The sequence below is a fragment of the Lepidothrix coronata genome, unplaced genomic scaffold (assembly GCF_001604755.1).
Source record: "Lepidothrix coronata isolate B3197 unplaced genomic scaffold, Lepidothrix_coronata-1.0 Scaffold7, whole genome shotgun sequence".
Taxonomy (NCBI): domain Eukaryota; kingdom Metazoa; phylum Chordata; class Aves; order Passeriformes; family Pipridae; genus Lepidothrix; species Lepidothrix coronata.
The window spans coordinates 8,580,838-8,592,753 of NW_016690187.1; the positions used below are offsets into that span (position 1 = coordinate 8,580,838).

The 11,916-nt window shown below is 35.4% G+C and overlaps 1 protein-coding gene across 7 annotated transcripts in view; it reads left to right on the plus strand.

Moving 5' to 3' along the window:
* ATF2 (activating transcription factor 2) overlaps positions 1-11,916 on the plus strand; it is a 47,724-nt gene that overhangs the window by 9,197 nt on the left and 26,611 nt on the right. For 5 of the 7 annotated variants that reach the window (XM_017837165.1, XM_017837198.1, XM_017837175.1 and 2 more), the window contains exons 3-7: positions 39-107; positions 735-804; positions 3,103-3,199; positions 4,905-5,023; positions 6,601-6,729. In XM_017837165.1, the coding sequence (XP_017692654.1) occupies positions 757-804; positions 3,103-3,199; positions 4,905-5,023; positions 6,601-6,729 (393 nt within the window). In that variant the 5' untranslated portion in view covers positions 39-107; positions 735-756. The remainder of the gene's footprint in view (positions 1-38; positions 108-734; positions 805-3,102; positions 3,200-4,904; positions 5,024-6,600; positions 6,730-11,916) is intronic. The other 2 variants (XM_017837217.1, XM_017837207.1) reach the window with 2 other exon arrangements.

Genomic DNA, 11,916 nt, shown 5'->3' on the forward strand with positions numbered 1-11,916 from the left:
TAGCATGCATAATAATTAATATCTTCTTTTAATTACAGTTCATTGCCATGAAAAGGAGGATATGATAGTTTGCCCTATGAAACAGGTTTATGTGTGAAATCTGGCAGGTATGTGTATTAGTATGTGGGCTGAGTATGCAAAAATAGCACTAAATATAATTAATATCTCTTCTATCTTAAATATTTTAGCCTGTTAATAATTTAGTGGCTGAAATATTACTGAAGTACATGTTTTTGTAATTAAATTTGTAACAGTTTATGCAAAGGGCTAAGTGTCAACTTATCCTTAAAGATGAGCTTTAAATAAAGATTGTGAAAAGACTAAGGAATCAACACTTCCTCTTCTGTTGGAACCGTAACCTTGACTACTTGCTATTGTCTCCTGCTTTTATACTTTTTTAATTGTGGGAATTGGATAATTATTACAATGTATTTGATTTCAGTGACAAGTTGTCTTACTGTGTTTTCAGATACTTTCTACAGTTACTGATGTCACATATGAACACTTGCATTTCTGATTGAGTGTGTGTTCAAAACCTGCTCTGTCTCTGTTGGGTTCTGTGTACCTTCCTGACATAGCTTGAAATCCGTACTCTTTGAATCCTGGGTATTTAGAATATTAGTATAGCCAGAAGGCAGAAATTCTTGCCCATGGAATATTAAAATGTGGATGTTGAGGTATTGATAATTTGTTGCATTATTTGTAAAATTTGTTCAATTCTAATTTTAATACAGGTAGCACAACGACCTGTGGAATATGAGTGATGACAAACCCTTTTTATGCACTGCCCCTGGATGTGGCCAGGTAATGGTCTGAACTGAAGATACTAACATTAATCAAATAAAATTATAACAGGGAAATGTATTTTTAGAGATTGAAGAAAAGGGGATGATGATAATTGCTACAAAGTATGTTTTGCTGAAGAGCAGGTGACAGCAAGAATTTATAGCATATTGTGTGTTTATCCATTTACTTTCATTAAAAAAAATAATCAAGAAACAACCTAATTTGTATCAGGTAACCTGTATTTTCCAGAATACTTCAGTGTTGGTGTGGAGCTTGCTTGTCACTAATCTTCACAGCTATGGTGATTGCAAATATTTAATGGCATAATTTTGTTTTATGTATATTTTTGTGTATAGGAAGATGCTAACAGTATTCATGCCACAAAATGTATTTCAATTCCTATTGTAGTTTTAATGTGCTCTAGTAAATAGCATTAGTATATATAGAGGTGAATGTGAGCAGAAAAGTAAAAATGTTATGGAGTGTTTTAGGAGATGGTTGCTTAAAAGGAAGCTGTCTTAACACTTTAATTTAGTAACCTGAAAGTAAGTGACTTTGCATTATCTACTGCATGAGATGGACATCCTTTATATAGAATTAATTTCATAAACTGAATCTTTTCATTATATTATAGCTTCTGTCTTTATATAGAATAGATTTCTTAAACAAGATGTTTTTCATTTTATTAGTGCACTTTGATTTAGTTGGATTTTGAGTTCAAAATACTCTCATTTTTATTCTGAACACTTAGTTCTTATGATGAATGACAGCATTAATGTTATATTAACAGAACCTTCTGTATTTAAAGCGGGGAAGGAGTAAGATTTCTTACTATGTCTCATATGTTCAGAGACATCAAAAGTAAGAGAAGAGGACTACTTTCTCCTAAGCAGCATGTTTGTCCCCATCCTGTTTGAATCTCATTGTGATGTAAGCTCTGTCAGAAGTATTTTAGTAAATAAGTCTCATAGAAGACACATCATGGGGCTACAGCAGTTGGGATTGCAGTGCAGGCGAAGAGCAAAGTTCACGTCCCTGTAAATGGGCAAGGCTTCTCCAGAATAGATAGGATTCTCCAAAATTCATATTATAGAATAGAGAGAGTCAGGATCTGGAAATCCTCTTCCGTCTGAAAGACCTTGTCCATCGCTTAGTGGAAACAGAAAGATGCATTCAACTGTTTTAGCATGAGACTTATGTCCTGTCTTATGCTGTATGTAGAGATAGGGTACAGGAGTTATGGAGAGCTGGGTATTTGGAACCCTGGACAACAGAGTTCTAACAAAAAAAAAGTCCCTGGCCTGTTTCACTGTGTCCCACAGAGATCCTGGATTTTTTGATTTCCCTCACAGTTCCACATACACGTGACCTTTCTCACGCAAACATTCTGAATGGCTGTACTCTCAGGTCAACTAAGCTTATGTATTGGTTTCTGATTGTATCTGTTATAAGATATATGTGGAGTGACTTAGATTAGTGAGGCATAACCAGAAACATAATTTGAGGCTCAAATGTTCACAAAGAAAAGTAAGAATTTCAGTTTTAGGAAACCTGCATCTTGGGAAACATTTTCTTAGATTATGTCAATTGAAACACTAACTTTACCCACAGTTGCAGATGCATAGCAAATTTCAGGTTAGTGAAAGTAAGAATATCTGTTTTACAGCACCTAGTTTGCCTGCTTATTGCTTTTTTATAGTACATACCCCGAATTTTGGGAAAAGTATGCACAAAACTAGCATAGTTTTGAAAACCTGACAGATTTCTAAAGTGCTGGTAAGTTTAGTTCGTTCACAGCATTTCAGTGTCTGATATTGTTCCGGTGTTTCCCATTCTATCTGCCCCTTATTTTATGTAGTAAATAGTCAGGGAGCAGGAGCTATAGTTTATTTTGTCTTTATGCTGTTAAATACAGTGAAGTTTGTGATTACAGATCAATTCTCATTATTGTGATAATACACACAATGCAGTAATGAAGTAGTGGTAATGAATTACTAGACATTGTCAAGATCCATTTGGCTGTTTGCCGATGGTTGATGGAGTCTGCAGCACTCTTAAGTTCTATCTTGCAATTTGAATGAATTCAAGTACTTATACTACAGTTTCCCTGATATCATATTTAGTTACTGTGAACATCATTTGAGTTTTATATTTCTGCTTGGTAGTGTTGACCAAGGAGCAAGACATATCTGCCTAAAAGGGTTATCTTTTAACGTCGTAAGGATAGCTTTTTGTGTTGTAAAAGTTGCTTTCTGTGGCATGTCATTTACTCTGTTCACACTCAAAATTTCTGTTTCTTAAAACTTTCTGCTGCAGCGTTTTACCAATGAGGATCATTTGGCTGTCCATAAACATAAACATGAGATGACACTGAAATTTGGTCCGGCTCGTAATGATAGTGTCATTGTGGCTGGTTAGTATATACTTTTGTAACTAGTTTGTTCCCTTTTTTGCTGAAATGGGCATATGTTTTATGCATTTTTGTGTACATTAAGCATAGACTTATGTTAAGAGAATATGAAACATTTTCTTCACTACAGTGTGTGCTTAGGTAATATTTTCTTACATAATTCATTTGAAGCCAATATTATTCTCCATAAGTTACTTTTATTTGGCTCAGATATATAATCTAAATATTTTTAAATTATCAATACTCAAATAATTGATTAAATCACATAAAAAGCATTCAGTAAAAACAGGCTAATAAAGGCTATGGCTAAGAGAATCTGTAACGGGGTTAAACTCTATTTCGGTTTTAATTATTGATTGATATTACCTATCTCTTAAATTTTAGAAGATACAGCATCTTTAACATATAATGGTGATATTAGAAGAATGAATCAGTAATTATTATTCTTCAGATGGGATAGTAGAAGAAAGATTAAATCTTTTGTTTTCATTTTAGCTTAATTTCAAAATACTTTTACTGTATTTCCACTTCTGAATTTATGATATATCTTTGGTCAGTTGTAACTAACTTTTCTCGTTTGTCCAGGATCAGAAGTAATCACCAATGGATGATTGATTGCATTATAAATTTTAAAGTTTTTGAATGTAGATAGCATGTGCTAAGTATTCTAAAGTTACAGTCAGGCTGGGGGTTTTTTCAGTGGTGGAGCAGCCTAAATGAACTTCACGAAGGCTTTCAGATGTTTTCTGGTTATTTGTTTTCCTTTTAAGTGCCTAATTTGTTAGGACAAGCAGACAAAAAAATATTGCTCTTCAACTAGCAGTTACAAATTTTAAAATTATTAATGTGCTCCTTGGCAATTATACCATAAGAAAGGGAACCTGTCAAATAATCATGTGTTTGAGAATGAAACCATGACAGTGTCTGTCTCTGTGCAGCCACATTCCAGTGCAGGAACTGTTGGAAACACCAGGTTACATTAGTAACTACACATAATAATACTACATTACAGTATTTTAAATACAGGTAACTCTGTGGCAAATGTGGTTAATTTTGACCTGGTAATGACAGTAAAATAAGGCAAATTTACGTAGTACCAGATTTTATATAAAGACATTTTTGAAACTGCTTCATGAAGTGCTTCATTTGGGCACCCAGATGCCAGAAGTCTTATGATTCCAGCTTGATAATACAGGCATCATAGGAGTCAATATGATCTTGTGTACAGTATCTCACTTCCCTTTAGAAGTTCCATGCACTGGAAAGTAGTCACTACTGCTGTCAAATTGTGAAAAGAACGAAGCAAACTGACTGTGAGCTGTGCACTTTTCTCTCTCTTTATTAAAAGCCTTCATGTGGGCTTTATCTTTATTTGAAAATAAAGCCTGCTTGCTCACTGAAGTGATCTGCTGTGCACTTGAGAATAGCTCCCTGTGGTTTGTGGACGCAGAAGAAATGCTTTGATACCCTCCCAAAACTGTAAGGGGCTTACTGCTTTGCATGCTCCAGTTATTTGTCTCCAGCAGGTGGAGTGTGCCTGCTGGCTGCCTCCCTGGAGGGCAGAACGGAGCCGCCTGCAAGGCACAAGAGTTTCCAACCTCCTCATCTCTTTCTGTTTGTTTGTATCCTGAAAAGTATTTACGATAAGTAGGTTCATAAATGGTATTTTAAAAATAAAATTGTGGGGGGTTTATACACTTCATTTCAGATCAGACACCAACACCAACTCGATTCTTGAAGAACTGTGAAGAAGTGGGCTTATTCAATGAATTAGCAAGTCCTTTTGAAAATGAGTTTAAAAAGGCTTCTGAAGATGACATTAAGAAAGTATGTTCAAACACTTTTTCTTCTCAAAGCTTCTACTTTTTTATATCAGAAATTTCATTCAAAAAGCAAACTTTGGATTTATATATTGCTTTCTAAACTATACCAATAATCATTTGTTAGCTGCTTATATGTGTTGTATGGAGAGAATACAAATCTGTGATTACTCTTCTGAAGGTTAGTTTACCTGATTAATTTTGCATAGTTAGCATGCACAGTGGGACACATTGACTTTGTCTTAGCTCTTAAAGTATCTAATCTAAATACTTCTGCAAATAAAAAATTTTGTTCAATGTCCCCTTTGAATAGTTTTGCCTTTAGTTGATTACCTGGTTGACTTCCATAGGAAGTGATAAAAAATACAATTTTATACTCATTTATACAGATTTTGTAGAATCAGTAGCTTCATCTACTTCGTTTCAGTAAAGATTTTTAGAGGTACTTCTGAATAAGATGGATTATTATCCATTCCTGATAAGCCTCACCCTTGCTTTGTTGCCACAACTGTATCAAATCATGGATTTTTAATTTTATTTTTTCTAATTGATATATGCTGGTTTTATAACATGACTTATGGTAAAACTGATTCTGAATTTACTAAGACTGTGTTTTCTGTATAGTTCACCACTGTCTTGGGGGAGGTTGTAAGTATTGCAAAGTATTTTAAACATTTTGTCTATTTCTTTAATTGATACTAATTTTCCAACCTGCCCTCTCTGTTACAAGAAGAAACACAGTCCTGCCATATCTCTGGATGAATTATATAATAACCGATCACAGCACAGTGTGGAAAAATAGCACACTTCCTAGGGGATTGATAGTTTGTTTTTTTCTGAAGTGTTTCATGTTCACATATGGTATGAAGAGATTCCACTTCTTGCAGTCCTCCCTCTCTATTAGTAATATATTATATAGGAAAAGTAGGAACTGAAAAAAAAGGCATCTGGAAGAACTTAAAAAGAAGATGAGCTTTGGGGAAAGTTTCTTCCAAAAGTATTTGGATAGCAGACTAGACAGGAGTGTAGGCTTTCAAATCTATAGTATTGCTTTAAGTACTTTTGTAACTTAATTTCTTTGTGGCATTTCAGATGTCCCAGTGGATTTTGCCTGTGTAGTGATATAAAAATTGCTTTTTCAATAATTATTTGCTGCAATAAGCTTGAAATTAATTGTCCATAGTAGCTTTTCTTGATTTGAAAATATAGTTAGGATTTTGTGCTTTGTGGCATGAAGTCTGGTAAATTATAGAGGGATAGTACCTTATTTTAGCTGTAATTTAAGTGTAACACAATCCTTCCTCAGCTATAATTTTCTTGTGACTCTTGGGAAAGGAAAACTTTAAGAATGTTTTTAATTCTCAAGAAGAAAATACTTAGTCTGACATTGGTGTTACTGAATATTGGTGTTCATGCAGCTGCTGGTAATATAACCTTGACTGGTAATTCATCTGCAAACATCATTTTTCAAACATCAGCACCTGTGTTGTTATGGACTGGTATTTCTCTTTAGTTATTTACATTTTCTTGCTTAGTTTAATTTTTTAGAGATTGAGTAATTTTGGTTTACATTGTTTCTCACAGATGCCTCTAGATCTGTCTCCTCTTGCGACACCAATTATAAGAAATAAGATTGAAGAACCTTCAGTTGTAGAGACAACTCATCAAGATAGTCCTTTACCTCATCCAGAGTCTACTACCAATGATGAAAAGGTCAGAACCTTTATTTTTCTCTTTTGGGAATTTATTTTTCAAAGCTTCTGATGATCTGTACGTTTGTTGTACATGGTAATAGCCACACCACTTAGGTGGTTGAAAGGAAAAGAGTTTTCATTAGCCTTATTCCAGTGTAGATCATTTGTTCAGTTCTTTAGTTGGCTTTGTTCATTGCAATTATTTCTTTCCCTCCAGTAAACCTAGAAAGGAAGTCAAATTTAAGATTCACGCTATGTTAGAAAACACTAAAGGGGCTCTTTATTCCTGTTTATGCATCATCATTTGTTAAAAAAACCCAAAGAAAGTTTTTTTTGTTTTACTGGTTTTTCTTTTAAATAACATCAGAAGTTTGGACCCTACATGTGTATGTTTTTGTTTAGCCTATGTTTTACCAAAAATTGTTTTGTAGAACAGCAGGGGATGTTCTACAAAAGTATACAAAACTAAGCACCAGGTAATTTTGTTTCAAATGTTATACTCTTTAAGATATAGCAATGTGTTTAAAAGTGATCCCAGGCATTTGCTTATTTAGAGTTTACCTAATACTCATAGAAGACTGAGGTATTGTCTGTCACTAGAGGATGCTGTAGTCAAATCAGTTTTAGAACTGTTGCTTTAATGAATAAATAAATGGTTTAATAGTAATGATCACTTCAATATGTGACTTACAATGTTTTCATCATGTGGAGTTCTCTTGAAGAACATAAAATGCAGCAAAATTAGTGAAATTAATCGTTTCTTGTCTTACTTCAAATACCTTACTCCCAAAAATCAGCAGGATATTTTAGGATCACAGGGTAATTCCGTTTGGAAGGGACTGCAGGATTTCCTGGTCCAACTTCCTCCTCAAAGCAGGAGTTAGCTCTGACATCGGAACATGTTACTCAGCACTTTACACAGTCTGGTCTTGAAACCTCTGTGGGAGAGAGGCTGCACAGCCTCTGAACTGCTCCAGTACCAGCTGTTCCTGTGAGGAAAGTGTTTTTCTTTGGATCTAGTCTGAACCTCTCTGATTTCAACTCTTTCTCTTATACTGCCAACAGGAACCAATGTGAGAACAGCCTGGAGTGTGTGACAGAAACTGAAGAGAGTTTCCATTCAGATTTGTCCTTAAAAAACTTTGCTCAGTTTTATTAGTTAGCAAGGATGAGTGATCATGGGTAATCAAAGCAATCATGTAGTCTCAAAAATAGTAAAAGTAGTTTAAAGAAGTATGTGTAAAGAACTGCTTAGATTAAGTGAATCATAGTCCAAATCATAAGTTGTCTTTATTTCATTTGTTCTTTGTTTCAGAGGTTAGTTTGGTTTTTTTGCTGCAAATACTTATTCCCAGTAGTCTAATTTTGGCAGACGATAATATTAATATCTTTATACAGTAGTGGTTCAGTATCTATTAGCATCAAGTGAAAAGTATATCTCAGTGCTTGGCAGTATTTATAAACTTGTCTCATTCATGATGTAATTTCAGTGTGTCACTGTATCAGTGCTGCTGCTCAATGCTGTTCTGATGTCTGATTGTAGAGACAAGCTGAGCAAGGCTGAGGGTGCTGCTTGGAATGTGGTGCTGCTGCTGAATGTGGCCTGTAGAAGTTGAGAAATGTGAGCAGAGTGTTGCTGTTTTCTCAGCATTTTGTATTCTCCTTTAGATTTATTGAAGGAGACATTTTTTTTCCCCAGGACTTAGCTGTTTTTAAAATATGTACACCACTGTATCTATTTTGTTGGCTGAATATATTTTAACAGCCTGAAATGATTACAGCCTGTTAATGCATGTGCAAGGCAGTTCTAATTGTCCTTGTAGTTGTCAAAAGAATTCCTTGGAGATTCTTAAAAAACTGCTTAATTCTTTTCCTGGGTTTCAAAGAGTTCCATGAGTTCTATTAGGCTTCAGTAAGAGTTGATACTGTGCTTTGAATAGACCAAGGTATCATTAGAAGTATATGAAGTCTTTAAGCCTTAAAATAATAGTGAGAGCTTTCAAATGTTATAATTGTTTATTAACAGTACTTTAAAGGGTGACCCTCAACAGAGTTTTAAAAATTGCTTCATTGTTTTCAGGTAGTTAATTGCCTAATTTATTTATTTGAAAACCAGTTTTCTTACAGTAATAGTGAATTAGTAATAACGTATTAGTTCTGGCCCTCTACATTTCTTTATAAGGAATTCCCTGTGTTTACTGATAGCATTAGAAAGTTGTTGCATGATATTTGCTTTTAAATAGAAAATACTTGCAAATATGTACGTCTGAAAAATTTAAGTAGCTATCCTGTTCTGTGAAGTATTTTCCAATACAGTGAGCTTTAGTTTCAAGAATAAAGGAGTTGGAGAAGTCCTTTCAGTAAATTTCTAATACCTTTGAATAGGCTTAATCTATTTTGCATGGGTGGCTAAAGGTAGAGATCACTTTGACTTAGTCTCATGACTGCAAATTCATCTCTGTTTTTCTTATTCTTCAGCAGAATATATTTTCAATGTATTTTATTCCAGGCAAAATTTAATCTTCATTAGTGCAATACCTTGGTGACCAATTAGTATCTTCCATCAGACTGGTGGGCCTTTGGTTTTGTTTTTATATGCTTGTAAAATATCAGCTTCCTTTAGAGTCATACTTCTAAATCTGCAGCTTATGTTATTGCCACGTTGTTGCAGTAACTAGCACCTGCATGCATTTCTCAGCATAGCATAGAGCAGGTTAATGTAAAGAGGAAGTTAAAAATACTTTTTAAGCTGCATAAACACACTCGTCATTAAATGTTTTATTTCTTAAATGGTTGAAGATCATTTTTGATCTTCTAAACAAAACATAAATGCTGTCTTTAATAACATTGTGTGTATGTGAGGTTTCCATTTTCAGAATTTTACAGATTTATTTCAGAATTTTATACATGCATCTTCCGACTCTTGCTAAAATCTGGTTTTCGTAGAGCACTTTGTCTAGAAGTTGCAAATTGCCCTTCTCCTAGTAGGAGTTCAAGCCAGGGAGAGATGCAGTTTTACAATCACTATTTATTAGAACACCCATTAATTAAGTTACTGTTACGAAGAACAAAGAAGTATTCACAGACTGTCATAACTTACTTGCTCACTCGTACATTGTTACCTGGTTGCAGCAACAGTTGGGAGACCAATCCCAGCTGCTTGCTGAGAGGTAGAAGGTTTTGCTGACATGCCAGTGACTTCTAGGTAGGTCTTCAGAAAGCGCTCAGAATCAGGTTGGCTGGGGCTCTGACCAACCTGATCTACTGGAAGATATTCATAGCCATGGCAGAGGGGTTGGACTGGAATGATCTTTAACAGGCACTTCCAACTTCAACCATTCTATGATTCTGTGGAAGTTCTTCCAAGTGTCCATTCTTTATCAGGTGTATATACAGTCCTGTAGTCCTGATTTGCATATAAGAGCCACCGTAATTTTGAATGTTGTCTGAATTGCACAGCATGTTCATGCTAGCATACAGATTCAGCTGGTGTTCTGAGTTCATGAATTGCTGCAAGGATGGTTTTCTCTGGAGCTTATCTGTTGTTGAGAGACTTGCACATGCTGCCTCTTGGCTCTTCTTTTCTTGACCTTCTCTGTTTTGATAGCTGTTTCACCATCCACATACAGAGGTACTTAGAGAAGCCACTGGGACAAACCCATACAGAAGGGGCTGTTATGGCATTGCTGTTGTTGACAGTGTGTGAATATCTGGTTAGTTTGGTTTTTTTATTGAATCTGTATACATGGCTCCATGGCTGCTTTTGACCAACTGTCCTTTTCTTCTCTTTTATGGAGTTCAGAATTTCTTTGTGATAGCTGTTTATTCTGGAGTGTTCATATAACTGCACTTATAACAATGCATGTACTTTTTTATATATGTGGTTACCATGTATGAAGATGTTTCAGATGAAAGGAGGAACAAGGAAAAGACCTCAGCTGGCTGTTAGAGGCAAATATGGGTGTTCCTCTGTCAAGATCCTGCAATGGGAACGGAGTTTTTACTGGCTCCTTGCTCACAGTAATGAGAGGTAATAGTGGCAGGAAGGGGTAACAGCAGGCAGGAAAGGGTAAGCTGAAACCAGTGAAGAATGATACAATGCTAATTTCTGAATTGGACATTACCAAAAGATTATCAGGGCAAGTGTTTTCCACTTATGCCTTCCTCTCATGTCCCACAGTCAAACAGTTCAGTCTCATTTATGTTTTCGCTTGAGACTCTTCTCACTGAGTAAGATCTGTATAGCTGTTCTACCAAATTCCTGATTTGCAAAGGAGTATTTAATCTTGTCCTAAGAGTACGCATTGGGCTCTGGGTTTTTCTGTTTCTGCCATTCTGTCCTGGATGTTTTCTTCTCTTTACTGAATGCTTATCTGTAATTCTAGGTACTGTGTTCCAATATTATATCTCAGATTGATACTAAAGAAAAAAATTCCTGCTTTCCTCAACTCAGCTCACTGTTAGTCTCCAAAAACTCTTCATTCACTGTGAATAGTCTTTTAGGTTCCATGGGGAAAAGACTGAATGAACTAGTGAATCCTGATGACAAATCCAGCTGTTGGAGGGAGAAAATTTCATCGAAAGTCCTTTCCTTTGTGAAGGCCGCAGTTTGCCAGCAAACTTACAGTTCTACAAATTGCTCAGAGGAGGACACACATTTTACATTAATGTACAAAAAGAAAAGCAATCTGTTAAGAGAGCTAAGACCTTAGTACTTAAAGCTTTGTGGATGAATTTTCAAAACTTTAGCTTAATTCAGAGGAAATAATAATCAGTGCAGCCTGTATGACGCAGGTATGAGATGTTTTCATTGAATTACAGTTTAACATTTTCTTAAGCTGTGCCAGGGGAGGTTTAGGTTAGATATTAGAAAGAATTTCTTTACAGAGAGGGTAATCAGACATTGGAATGGGCTGCCCAGGGAAGTGGTGGATTCTCCATCCCTGGAGGTTTTTAAGACAAGACTGGATGTGGCACTTAGTGCCATGGTCTAGCAACTGCAGCGGTAGTGGATCAAGGGTTGGACTTGATGATCTCGGAGGTCCCTTCCAACCCAGCTAATTCTATGAAATTCTATGAAACAGCAGAGCAAAGGTCTGCTGGTCTTAAGAATGTGATTTCATGTGTCATTGATTGCAGTGGCTATTGTCAAAAGAATAAATAACTTGTAAAAAGCCAGTCTGAAGGTAAATTTGAAGTCTGACAA